At 42.6% G+C, this 14,254-nt stretch overlaps 1 protein-coding gene across 2 annotated transcripts in view; it reads left to right on the forward strand.

The window, feature by feature from the left end:
- The first annotated feature begins 927 nt into the window (after window positions 1-927).
- Window positions 928-14,254, forward strand: part of WDR26 (WD repeat domain 26) — a 58,048-nt gene continuing 44,721 nt past the window's right edge. Inside the window, exons 1-3 of one of the 2 annotated variants that reach the window (XM_053308043.1) lie at window positions 928-1,783; window positions 4,057-4,156; window positions 4,358-4,414. In XM_053308043.1, coding sequence (XP_053164018.1) covers window positions 1,428-1,783; window positions 4,057-4,156; window positions 4,358-4,414 — 513 coding nt within the window. In that variant the 5' untranslated portion in view covers window positions 928-1,427. The remainder of the gene's footprint in view (window positions 1,784-4,056; window positions 4,157-4,357; window positions 4,415-14,254) is intronic. The other variant, XM_053308033.1, reaches the window with a different exon arrangement.

Genomic DNA, 14,254 nt, shown 5'->3' on the forward strand with positions numbered 1-14,254 from the left:
ATTATGTGGAAACTGGCTGTCACGTTACTAGTACTGGCCAGAGGTAGGGACACAAAATTAAAAAAAGGCCCCGCCCGACTAATCTGGAATGTGTGTGTGTGAACAAACCAGTTGTGTATGGTATTTGAAATATACAGTGTTTGTTTTCCTAAAATCTTAAAAAAAAATAGGGTGCTGACACTCAGGGCTGAAACAACTTTCAGAAGATCAGACAGGTAAAATTTGTTGAATCAAAAAAATAAAGAGTCTTGTTGCACCTGAGACTAACAAATCAAATCAACATTTAGGATGCCAAGGGTCTTTGCTGTTCAGAACCGAAAAGTTTTCAGCCTAAAAAAAATAAAAACCTGCTGCCAGCCAGACTACATTACTCTTGAGAAGTCCAAGTGAAATTAATGAAATATGTTAGTCATGACTAACTTGTCCCATTAATTTCAATGGGACTACTTGTAAGTAATTTAGTCTAATTGTCAGCCAGTAACTACAGAACAACAATTTTTCACTTACACATAGATGAAGCAGCTGACCAACCACAAAAACCTTACTTCTCGTTTACGTGTGCCCGATTTAGGATCAGGTAAAAATGAGTGTGTGTTTACATACACCTACAGCCTCTCCCTATATGGGCATATGAGCTAGGCAAAGTGGAATCATAACCAGCCAGCCAGACGCACACAGACAGGTGTTATGACAAAAGACCCCCTAGTCGGGGTCTGTGCCCGCCCAGCGGGTGGTGCTGTGGAGACAGGCCAGAGCCCCTTCCGCCACTGGCCCCAGGCATGCCCCTATAGACTCCCCACCCCAAAGTCTACCCCAGTCAGAGGCGGAAGTGAGTGTAGGGGGCAGTATAGGAATTTCCTGTGACGTCCCGGCCTGGACTCCATTAGGCTGCAGCTAGGCGGAGAAGCCACAAACCCAGCGGCTAGTGGAGAAGAGTGGGCCGGGCGCCTGGGGCTGCCAGGCGGGGGGCTTCAGGCAGCGTTAGCTGGAGGGACCCTAGAGCGGACGGTGGCTGCTGCTGCTGCCTGAGGGACCCCGGGGAGAGGGACAGGGCCCCCCGCTCCTCACCCCCGTCACCTTCTCCTCCTCCTTCTCCTCTTCCCCCTTCCCACCCTACCCCCACCTCCCCTTCCTCACTCCCCCCCCCACCCCGGCTTCCCACCACCACGGCCGCTCTCGGCGAGGAAACTCTGGCCTCCGCTTCCTCCTCCTCCGACTCGGACACCGGCGGAGCCTCCCCGCCACCGCGGAAGAAAGCGCGGGCCTCCCCGGCGGCGGCGGCGGCGGAGGGAGCAGGAGAGCCCGGGGTTTCCGCGGGCAGAGCAGGCCTCACCTCGTCCCCGTCCCCCTCGCTCTCCGCCGGGCTCGCCCCCCCTGCTGCCAACCCCCTCAGAGCCAGCGGCAGCACCACCAGCAGCAGCGCCGCCATGCAGGCCAACGGGGCAGGAGGGGGGCAGCAGCAGCAGCAACAGCCGCCGCCGCCGTCGCAGGGTCCGGAGCTGGGCTGCCTCAGCGCCCAAAACGGCGAGGCCTCTTCGGGCTCGACCGCCGGGGAGCAGCTGGCTCACGCCAACGGGTTGCTGCCCTCGGCCAATAGCGGCGGCGGCGGCGGGGCGAGTGTCAACAACGGGGTCCCGGCCCCCGGCGGGTCCGCCGCCGAGCTGGGGGGAGGCAGCAGCGTCGGGGTCGGCGGCAGCACCCTGAAGAAGAAGAAGCGGCTCTCGCAGTCTGATGAGGACGTGATCCGGCTCATCGGGCAGCACCTCCACGGGCTGGGCCTGAAGTAAGTCGACCAGCCGAGGACGACCTCCCCCCCCCCCCCATAATCATCATCATCATCTGAGATTAAGTTTCCCAGGGATCCCTTCATACGATCTCTCCCCCCCCCCCCCGCTATGTTATCCCTAGATAGCCCTGTTGTTTTCATTCTTCTTGGCCGCTGTGAAGCTACCTTTTGGGAGAGATCCAGATTGTGGGGTGGGGGGTGGATGACACTTTTGGGGTTTTTGTGTGTGTTAATGTCTATTATTGCAGCTGTGGGCAAAGTCGGATGAAATCTTTACAGTGCGGTGGTGGGAGGAGGATACTAAATGAATCTAGGTTTGTGCTGATGGGAATAGCAAGCCTGGCTGACTTGTTTATTTTAGGACACATTGTGTGCCCAAGGGAAAGAAGCCAGCACTTTCCTGTATGTGTGTGTTGGTCCATATTTCTCTGGAAGGGAGGAAGTGCGGGGGGTGGGGGGTGGTCCATTCCTGCCACAGATTATTCTGTCGCAGTTTAATATCTGAGTGTGTGTGTGTGGGGGGGCATCTAAATCCACTGACGTGAAGGGATGGAGACGGTGCAATGAAGGGGCCTATTTTTCAGGCCTAGTTCGCTGAACTTCCTACTAAGAGAACAGGTAGATCTTCTGTCATCTGTGACAGTAGGACAGCCCAACAACATATTATTAAAGGTGAATCTGTATAGAGGTAGTTCTGGTGAAGCAGTTTTATAAACACAATGGAGTATCGACATCTCTTTGTTTAAGTGGGCCTAAAGCATAAGTGTTGGATCAAAAGAATAAAATCCAGGATATAAATAACCTTTTGACTATAAAGTATCTATATTTGGCTAGTTGTGTGGGTGGACAGTATGTTAAAATGTAGTTTAAGTATAACTATGCCTCCTCTTTAGCCTCCGAATTAACTTTGTGTGCTTAAAAAATTAATGTCAAATGTGTTGACTCTTCTGTAGCTTGCAGCACTGCAGTGCTTTGAGCTGAGTAATAGGCATGCAGCTGGGGTGGGGGAGGGTGAAAAGCAAATAAATACAGGACATCAGCAATTGGGATTAACAAAACAAACCCGACTTTATAAGTACAATGTAATGCCAACAAGATGGATATTGAGACTTTATGAGGGTCATGTATGTATGTGTGTGTCTGTCCTTGGGAAACAAATGCCCCATGTATGCTGTAAGAGCTTGTGTCATTGTAGGAATGGATTGGTTTTAATTAACTTAGTACACAAAATAAGCACACCACTGACACAAGGCAAGTTTACAGCAGCAGGCGACAACTCGTGACTATTCATAGACTACACCATAGTAAATGTGCTATTTTTAGTTTAAAAAGTGTTGGGGGAGGGTTGCAGATTTGTAGACTGGCTTAGTTTGTTAGGTATCCAACCTGAAGTATAAACTGACACTAAAGCAGAGAGCATGTTGGGAATAAGTGCATCAATTGGCTCAGTCCAGTAAGTAGGTCTGAAGATGGATCTGATGTCAGCTATGTGGGAGCCAGCGTGGTGTAGTCGCTAGAGTGCCGGACTAGGACCAGGGAGACCCGAGTTCAAATCCCCATTCAGCCATGAAACTCGCTGGGTGACTCTGGGCCAGTCACTCTTCTCTCAGCCCAACCTACTTCACAGGATTGTTGTTGTGAGGAGAAACCTAAGTACGTAGTACACCGCTCTGGGCTCCTTGGAGGAAGAGCGGGATATAAAATGTTAATAAATAAATAAATAAATGTTGTCTTTCATACAAACAGTCTGCTGCTAAAAACAACAATTGTTTTCTTGATAGGTAAAGATAGGTTTTATATTTGAGTGAAGCTTATAATACACACCTAACTTTGTGGATCTGAGTGCTCAAATTTGGACATGTCTGCACTCAAGTAGCAAAACATTATTGAAACCAAGGTTTCGTTTTTATTATGGTAAAACCAGGTTTTTCAAATGCTTTCCCCTGTTAACTGAGCACCTTTTTAAAGTGGTGATACTCTTCTATTTATCGGGGGAGAGCAACTGGCCCTATCCAACCCCAGCACAGCATCCCTCCAGTGGCTGTTGCTGGTGTCTATCTTATGTTTCTTTGTAGACTGTTAGCCCTTTGGGGTCAGGGATCCATCTTATTACTTTATTATTGTTCTCTCTGTGTAAACCGCTTTGGGAACTTTTGTTGAAAAGTAGTATATAAATGTTTGTTTGTTTGTACTATGTCTGAAATTGATGGCTTCAGTCTAATAAGATCAGTCATATATGTATTTTAAAATTATCTCTCTCTCTTTTGCAGCCAGACTGTTGATCTTCTCATGCAAGAGTCAGGATGTCGCTTGGAACATCCTTCTGCTACCAAGTTCCGCAATCATGTCATGGAAGGAGAATGGGATAAGGTAATATGTGAAACATGGAACTATCTAATCAATAGGATACAATCCTTTTCATGGATATGTGGGAGTAAATGTGTTAAACTTGGTGCGACTTAATTATGAGTAAACATGCATGGGGTGGGGTTATGAATCTGTAGACTTCTTTGTGATACCTTTCAAATCTTGCTTTTTCCCCTTCTCTCTCTTTAAAACTGCTTCTTGTAGGCTGAGAACGATCTGAATGAACTTAAGCCTTTAGTGCACTCTCCTCATGCAATTGTGGTAAGAAACTTTTGAATTGTAGTTGGTATTTGGTGGTTTTTTGGGTTGGGTTTTTTTTTTTTTTTTGAGTTGCCATAAGCATGCTGCTTAGCAAATTCAATATATATCTATATCAACAATAATTCTTACCTCCTGTATCCTGCCTTACCTATTCTATTAAGTAATGTTTGAAATGAAGTCTAAAAAAACTTGCTTAGTCCAGTGAGTGTCTATGTTTGAACAACCCACTGCAGCAGCATAAACAAACTATATTTTGCACGTTTAACTTAGTTCTAAAATACTTGAAGAGTTTTTAGTTAAACTTGAACTAATCTCTCGAGTAAAATTGAGTGAGTGAGGGAGAGATGATCACTGTAGGAGTGAATAATTAGAATAAATGTCCTTTGAAATCCAGTGGCTAGGAGCAAACAATACTGTTCTTTTTCAGTTGACTGAAATGCATTGATATGTCTAGAATTTAAGTCTCTGTGGTTTTCTGCTTAAAGCCAACCAGGCTTGTGATCATTTTATACCTTCATACCTAACATACAGATACCCTGTACCTTTAATCTATAAATTATTGCGGTTGATTATGCAGTGCCTGCTTCTCCATTATTGTGGAAATACTGTGCATTCAGTTAAATAGTGCATGGAAAAACTTCCTTAACTCCTCCCCTCCCACTGTAATTTTGCATACATTTAGCTGCACTGTCATTACAGTTGTGTCTCCTCCCGCCCCACCCCCCATACGAGTGGAAAATATAATGGCCCTGCTTCTGAAGTGACTATAAAAACAGTGAGCAATCAGTGATATCTACTTAAGTTTTCAGGTTGATTTATTTGTTGTCAAAAAGATATTTTCCTGTTCTCTCTTCCCCCTCCCCCCCACCCACTAGACAGGAAGTGAAGTGTGGAAAAACAGATGTTTTGTTAAACTTGGTTTCTGTATCTGCATTTTGTTCTTTTAATCAGGTCAAAGTCTAACCATGTCCAAACCTCTCAGACAAGTAGGTCTGTACTTTCTTAGCAGATCATTATGAGTGAACAGCTGATAGGATGACAGCCAGAATTATCTTAGCAGATATTATAAATGCACATACATCTGTTTCTAAAGTAGCACAAGTGGGACTCTGCGCATGTAAAAACAGCTGCCTCTTCTTCCCACTGCACCCTCCTGTGTCTGCTCTTGAGGGTTGGAGAACACTCCAGAATAATGCAGGATGTACTGCGGGAGACTGCAATGGGAGGGGGAATCGGTAGAAATTGGGGGGCACGGTGTATAAGTAGAAATGCCTTCCCACTTGCACAAGACACTCTGCAATTTTCTGTTTATTTACATAAATATCATAACACTAATTCTAGGATTGGTAATCTAATCTATGGATGTTTAATTTACAAGAAAGAAACACTTAATTTTTTTAGAATTTTTTAGAATTCATGTATGTGAAGGCCAAAGTGTATTGAGCCAAATTGTGAGAGGCTAGTACTTCCCTCTACATAAACTATTTTGGATAGATTGGAAACATTCCTGATATTCTGCACAACTAGTGTAGGTAAAATAAATGCAAATAGATGGAAAAATATAAAGACCCACAAATCGAGTAGGAAATATTTCTGCCTTTTCAAGAATAGGTTCTAGCTGGAAATCTTATGTGTGGCTAAGATCTGGAGATATAACGATCTGGTACAATTGGAGGCAGTTCAGAATAAATGATTGATTAATTTGAGGGGTCCTAAAGTGCACCAGGCAGGTGCTACCCAAGGGAAGTAAGTCTACCTTTCTATATCCTAAAAATTAATGGCTTAAAATATCAGCTCTGAGGGATGTAAGATTCGAAACTGGCTGTTCCATCATGGCTGTGGTGGAAAAAATATTTGTTCTCATTGTTTTTTATGAAGCATTTTGTAAGGAAGAAACTTGACAGCCTTGCAAGTCAAGATTAAAGAAAGGGTTTGAAAAAAATAAGATGAACTGTCAACTGTGGAAAATCTTAAATTGTGTCCTTGGTATTATAAGTTTTAAGAAAATTTGTTTTCAAAACTATGTGAACTTTCTGTGCTTCATATGAGAGAGGCATTAACTATAATAGGATTTCAACTGATACCTTTGTTGGTCCTAAGTTATTTTCTCAGGAAAACTTCTTATGAGTTAAGGCATTTCATCTGTGAGTGTAAAGTAGTGGAACTGTGGGTCAGTCACAGTTAAGTACTCTACATGCAAACTATGTTCTGATGGTATGTAACAAGATATTGTTAAAACAATGTGCTTAGGTGATTTTTGGGGAATCCTTATGTGCATTTAGGAAGGAAATCTTTCAAATGTGTTGAGTTCAGGCCATTTAGTGTAGCACAGCTGGATCCTTTGTGTGTTTACTTGGAAATAAGCCTCACTGAGTTCAGTGGGACTTACTCAAGTATGTATACACAGGATTGCCACCTTAAATGTTCAAACCAGCCCCTTGAATTGTGCCAGTGGAGTCCACTTCACACTGTTTGCTTTTTAGGTGTACATCTAAACATGTAAAGTGTGAATGCATCAAATATGTTTTTGAAACTTTAGCTATCATACAGGTACACATCAAACTCTTAAGCGTCCAGTGTGGGTGATGGAGTGCCAACGTTACATGTTCCCAGAGACCAAACTCTATTAGGCGAAGGTTGCTTGTGTTCTGTACTAGCAGAAGATTATGGATTGTGTACTTCAGATTACAAAGCTATAAATGATAGTGACTAGGTCCACATCTATAGATCTTGTATAGCCATTGTGACTAATGGCTATATAGAATGTCCAGATTCGAAGACAGTATGCTGCTGAATGGCAATTGCAAAGAAGAGTTATTACTTTCATGCTTCTTTATGGATTTCCTGGAAGTGTCTGATTTGCCACTGTGGGAACTGGAGACTAGATGGATAGTTAGTCTGATCCAGTAGGATCCTCAAATTTCTATTAGTTGAAAAGAACAGTAGCTGTCTCATCAGATTAAGTTGGTAAAAGTATTCCTGGTCACCATTGCAGCCTATATAGCTAAATAAACACAAAAGCCTAGGTATCCAGCACATTGACGATTCAAAAGTATATCCAGGCTATGGACCTATCACCCCCTGTCCCATTTGAAGGATTTGCCATTCATTATTATTACAGTTTTTTTAATGGGTATTCAGTTTTATTTGGTTTATTTGCATCTAATTTCATAAGAAGAGGCCTGTTGGATCAGAGCAAGACTCATCCAGCTAAATATCCTGTTCCCAACAATGGCCAGCCAGCTCTTTCTACACAGCCCAGGAACAGTGCGCACAGGCAGTGGCCCTCCCCTGTTGTATGTTCCCAGCATCTGGTATTCAGAAGTATACTACCATGATCAGTGTTTTCTCTAATTTTTTTCAACTGTGTACGGAATGAATTTTGTTGTGGGTGGCAGTATCAAGGTAGTGTGTGTGCCCATGCATTCAGAATGGGGCCTTCCTGATTCAACCTGAGCAGGATCTAAAATTAACAGAGCAGACATCAAAAACCGTGTGAGCGTGTGCACACCTTAGAGGGAACACTGCCCATGACTGAATTTCTATTGCCTTAGAGATGCTTAGAGAGCATTAAGATTACAGGACTGGAATTGAATGATATGAGGTGGAGTTTGTGTCAGCAGCATATTGATGACTATTAATGCCATTCTTTCATATATGTTGGCCCAGCTGCACTATTTACTCCTGTGTGAGCCCACAGGGAAGATTTGGGGGGTGACTTATGTCTTCCATCAAACTCTAGACTCTTAAACAGAAAAATCAGAACCAAATAATGCTTACCATCAGTCACATCACCAGCATCTTTTGCTGTCGAAGGCCACAGAAAGATCTAACACAGGGATGGGCAAACTTGACTCTCCAGCTGTTGTTGAACTACAACTCCCATCATCCCCAGCCACAATGTGTTTGTCCACCCCTGGTCTAATAATATCAATAGGATTCTGTTACCCCATTTGATCTTATCAGCCAAGGCCACAAGCCAAGTTCTAGTATAATGCCTGCTGAATGGTGGATTGGTAAGGGCCCCAGAACATATATGTGCTTCAGAATTTTTTCCCTTCCTTTCCACTCCAAATGGAGCACTCAATGTGGCTAAATTTATAGATTCTTTTTATTTATTTATTTACTTATTTATTTGATTTTTATACTGCCCTACCAAAATGTCTCAGAGTGGTTTACCATTAAAACAGTAAAGAGCTAAAACAAAAATAAAAAAACACAATATAACAACAATTAACAATTTAAAAACATTTTAAAACAAACAGTCGCAGTAATTTTTTTAAAAAAGCACCTGTAACCGGGTTAAAGTATTAAAACCGATTTAAAAACCCTGGAAAGCCAGGCCAAACAGATACATTTTAAGGGCTCTCCTGAAGGCTAATAGAGAATTCAAATTACGGATTTCCGCGGGGAGCGCATTCCACAGCCCCGGAGCAGCTATAAAGAAGGCCCGCCTCTGAGTTGCCACCAGACGAGCTGGTGGTAACTGGAGACGAACTTCCTCAGATGACCTTAATGTGCGGAGAGGATCACGCAGAAGAAGGCGCTCTCTGAGGTAACTTGGGTCTAAGCCGTTCAGGTCTTTAAAGGTAATAACCAGAACTTTGTATTTTGCCCAGAAACATATCAGCAGCCAGTGCAATTGTTTCAAAACAGGCGTAATATGGTCTCTCTGGGTTACCCCAGAGACCAGTCTGGCTGCTGCATTCTGAACTAATTGAAGTTTCCAAACTACGTACAAAGGCAGCCCCACGCAATAGTCGAGCCGGGAGGTTACCAGCTGGTGCACCACTGTTTTGAGGTCATCCTCTTCAAGGAATGGGCGCAGCTGTCGAATCAGCCGAAGCTGATAGAAAGCACTCCTGGCTATGGCTTCCACCTGAGATACCAGGGTGAGGCCTGGGTCCAGGAGTACTCCCAAGCTGTGCACCTGCTCCTTCCGGGGGAGTGTAACCCCATCCAGCACAAGAAGATCTAACTTGCCCCTCAGATTCTTAGCCCCCACAATGAGCACCTCCGTGTTGCTTGGATTCAGCTTCAATTTGTTATCCCTCATCCAGCACATCACTGCCTGTAGGCAGGCATTTAGAGAATGAGTGCCATTTCCTGAAGATGAAAGGGAGAAGTAGATTTGGGTGTCATCAGCATTCTGATAACACCCAGCACCAAATCTCCTGTTGACCTCACCTAGCGGTTTCATGTAGATATTGAAAAACATTGGTGACAGAATGGAGTTCTGGGGCTCCATTCCTCAGCTGCTAAGTGACCATTTGTTCAACAAACTGCTAAGAGGACCCTTTAAAGTGATAGCTCTCTTTTATATTTAGAAGGGGGACAACAACTGTCCCCATTTATCCCAGCATATTATCCTCTAGTGGCTGTTCCTGGTGTCTCCTTTTTGTTTTTTAGATTATGAGCCACTTTGTGCTAGGCAGCCATCTTCTTCCTTCTGCTATGTAAACTGCTTTGAGAATTTTGTGTAAACATGGGATATACATATATTCAATTTATGATAAACTTCTTCAAAAAATTAAAAATGGAGACAGACAGTAGCTGGCTGAAGAATCTGTATCCATAGTTTCTCCCCCTCCTTGCTAAGATGGAATTCATCAGCTAGGATGAACATGGCAGAGAGTCACTTGTATAGCTTACAAAGAGGTGACTAATGGCCCAGATAACAATTTGTTATGTTATCAGTGATTAACAAAGTTTATTATTATTAATGGGTGACCCAGCTTGCAAATAGTCATCCAGCTAATTTGAAGTACACTTTCTATAAAGAGTGGCAAGATTAACTGAACAGTATTTATTAGCTGTCAATTTGTATGGTTATTATAAGATTCCATCTTAAATCACTAAATTGCAATTGGAAATTGAGAATGAAAAAATGTCATAGTAGTTAAAGAATAATAAATATCCATATCCATTTGTGTTACACAAGTAAAATGCTGTTTTGTGAAATACCTTATTTGCAGGCTTGACCATTACTACCCATAATGGGAGAACTGGGATTGAGATGAGCTTGCTCAAAGCTTCTAAATGGGACTGTGCCTAATCTCAGAATTTCTGCGATTAGATTACTTGGATCCAAGTCCAATAATTAGACTTCAATAACAAGAGGAAACTTGCGCTTCTGATCAGCATTCAATATACAACACTTTTTAAATTCTTAGGACATTCCATAATTAATCTTTTTGGTGTATTAAATTTAATGACTTTTGACAATTGAAAAATTGGTTGTGGAAGACAGTATGCTTTGAGCTATTAATATATAATTCCTAGTGTAAGGAACTGCTCAAACATTATTGAGCACAGCCAAACAGTCTCCAAGCACAGTGTTGGTGCAGCAAGTTTGAGAGATGCAGAGGACAAATTGAAACTAAGCTTAGATTGTATTAAAGCCCTGTGCTTAATTTTGCCCCTTTGTTGCTCCTTCATTCATGTTACTCTAGATAGGGCTGCTCAACCTTGGCCCTCTTGCAAATGTTGGCTGACAACTCCCATAATCCCTGGCTATTAAAAACTCTCCCCCAGAAGGAGAAGGTGTGCAGCTTGGGAGTACTCCTGGACCTAGGCCTCACCCTGGTATCTCAGGTGGAGGCCATGGCCAGGAGTGCTTTCTATCAGCTTCAGTTGACTCAACAGCTGCACCCATTCCTTGAAGAGGATGACCTCAAAACAGTGGTGTATCAGCTGGTAACCTCCCGGCTCAACTATTGAAATGCACTCTACATGGGGCTGCCTTTGTATGTAGTCCGGAAACTTCAGTTAGTTCAGAATGCGGCAGCCAGATTGGTCTCTGGGGTAACCCAGAGAGACCATACTATGCCTGTTTTGAAACAGGTAACTGGCTGCTGCTATGTTTCCAGGCAAAATACAAAGTGCTGGTTATTACGTTTAAAGCCCTGAACAGCTTAGGTCCGAGTTACCTTAGAGAGTGCCTTCTACATGATCCCCAACGCACGTTAAAGTCTTCTGAGGAGGTCCGGCTCCTGTTGCCACCGGTTCGTCTGGTGGCGACACAGAGGCGGTCCTTCTCTGTAGCTGCTTCTGGGCTGTGGAATGCACTCCTGGCAGAAATTTGTAATTTGAGAACATTACTGTCCTTCAGGAAAGCCCTTAAGACCTTTCTGTTTGGCCTGGCCTTCCAGGGTTTTTAAATGATTGACAAACTGTTTTGAATTGCTGCCCTGATTTCCAGGGTTTTTTAGCTGTTTGTATTGTTTAATTGGTTTTATTCTGTTTTTATAGTTTGATTTTAAATGTTAACTTGTTTTAATTGTTTTTATCGTGCTATAAAACACCCTGAGACATTTTGGAAGGGTGGTATATAAATCTAATAAATAAATAATAATAAAATAATAAATATTGACCCCTGTGGCTGGGGATTATGGGAGTTGTAGTCCAAAAACAGCTGGGGTGCCAAAGTTGAGCAGGCCTGCCACTTGTTAGTCCATGTTCCATAGCCCTGATTCATAAATTGAGAAGTGGGTTTTCCTAGAAAAACTCAAGACGCTTGTTAAAGTTCTTCCCATCACTTGTCCCACTCCACTCCAGTCTGTGTGGTGTCATTTTGTTTTTATTTCTTGGAAGGCTTTTTGTTTCCCACATTGTTTGCTGTAATTATGAGGAAGGGGTTGCACCCTCAGTTAATTACTGCATGACTCGCCTTTAGATTTTTGAAATGGGGAATATTATTACTACCTTCCACTCTGCTCCCTCCCCCAAATCTTGTTTGTGAGTCTGCAGTAAATACATTGATTATGTTGTGTGGTGTGTTATTTAAATGCCCACAAGGGCTTCAGTGAGTGATGTACTCTCCTATTTAGAGGTGGAACTTTGACTGAGAGAGGTTTTGTCTTGACTTCAAGTTCTATTGGTTATGAATGGATCCAGCATTTTTGATCTCCTTATTCTACAAGTTCTGTTAGCACTCTTGTGAAACAGGTGTGGTTAAAAGGACCTTAAATTGTTCATAATCTTACTCGCATTTAACTTGTTTCAGCCTTGGTTTTATCAGTTATTTACATGATCACTACTTGATCATATAAATAATTCAAGATTGAAGTGAGTTAAGAGGTTATTCCAGGACAAATGATGGTCCAATTTCTGTAGGTATAGCATTTGACCTTTAGAGCTCTTTAGATATAAGGCAATGGGAGAATAATTATTTGTCTCTGTTAGCAACTTGGTATCAAAGTGGTACTGCTGGATGAACTGCTAGTTTTAAGCTTTTTGTATGCTAATGACTGATGTTTACACAGAGCGCATAACCATTATTTGTTTTTTGTTAATAACGATGTTACATCTGAATACCTGAATCATAGTTACGGAGTGGCCACAAACCACTGTGCAAGACTGTAGCCCAAAGTGAATTTTATAAACTCTGACTAAAGCATAGAGCAGTTTCCCTACCTCTCCAAGCTTCTCTGCTCCTTTACCAAGTAACACAGAGGTCTCACTGGTGTCTCCCCTACCATCTAGGGCAGGGATTCTCAAACTTGGGTCCTCAGGTGTTATTGGACTTCAACTCCCATAATCCCCAGCCTCAGTGGCCTTTGGTTGGGGATTATGGGAGTTGAAGTCCAATAACACCTGAGGACCCAAGTTTGAGAATCACTGATCTAGGGGTAGAGTTTAGCTTGGCAAGCTATGTAAAGGTTTCATGGTATATCTCACAGTCTTAATCGTGAGCTAATGCACCTGTCCATAGTTAAATATTATACCTTTAAAGTGTGCCAGCAAGTCGATTTCGACTTCTAGTGCTCACAGAGCCCTGTAGTTCTCTTTTGGTAGAATACAGGAGGGATTGACCACTGCCTCCTCCTGCACAGTATGAGATGATGCCTTTCAGCATATTCCTATATTGTTGCTGCCCAATATAGTACCAGTGGAGATTCAAACCGGCAACCTTCTGCTTGTTAGTCAAGCATTTTGCCACTACACAGCAGGGAAGTAACTTGCCTAGCAAGCAAGAGGTTGCCAGTTCGAATCCTCGCTGGTATGTTTCCCAGACTATGGGGAAACACCTATATCGGGCAGCAGCAATATAGGAAGATGCTGACAGGCATAATCACCCATGGTGAGAGAGATGGCAATGGTAAACCCCACCTGTATTCTACCAAAGAAAACCATAGGGCTCTGTGGTCACCAGGAGTCGACACCGACTCAATGGCATAACGGCCTAAATAGTTATGTCTGACTGAAAACTGCTATTGCTTCTGCAGCTTTATTTTTTTTTTCTTTTTAGTCTGTTTTAGTACAAACTTGTCTGCCAATAAAATTAATGTTAACTTATAGCTTCTATGGGTTTTTTGTCCTGTTTAATTTCCCAATTACCTCTTTCAACACAGTTCTTGTAACTTCAAATCCTCTATAAAAGTTCCTGAAGATTAAAAAAAAACTATGAATTCTTTTAGGCATTGCTTACACATTTAGTGACCATGTATAACTCCAGACACATGACCAAAGAGAAGTGAAATGAGCAGGAAAGCCTGAATGAGAAGGGGGTGGGGAAGGAAAGATGAAATTAGATGGAAGTTTGCAGTGACCATGGTTATCTAGCTCGGAAAAGCTCTATAAGAAGAGAACCTGTAATGCCTTCTAAACACATATTCCTTAAATGAATGCAGAAATTTTCTAAGGGTCATTTTTTCTGTTTAGTGCAGAACTCTGCTTTCAGTGCTAAAAGCAGATAATTTATATTGTGAAACCCATTTTAGATCTGTGCAATGGGTTACATTGTATCAGATAGACATAATGTATGAAAGAGTCCTCATTTTTCTTTTTTGTCATTGCTAAAAGGCATTGAACCAGGTTGAGCACACAAAGGGGTTGGTA

This window comes from Hemicordylus capensis, chromosome 1, assembly GCF_027244095.1.
Source record: "Hemicordylus capensis ecotype Gifberg chromosome 1, rHemCap1.1.pri, whole genome shotgun sequence".
Classification (NCBI taxonomy): domain Eukaryota; kingdom Metazoa; phylum Chordata; class Lepidosauria; order Squamata; family Cordylidae; genus Hemicordylus; species Hemicordylus capensis.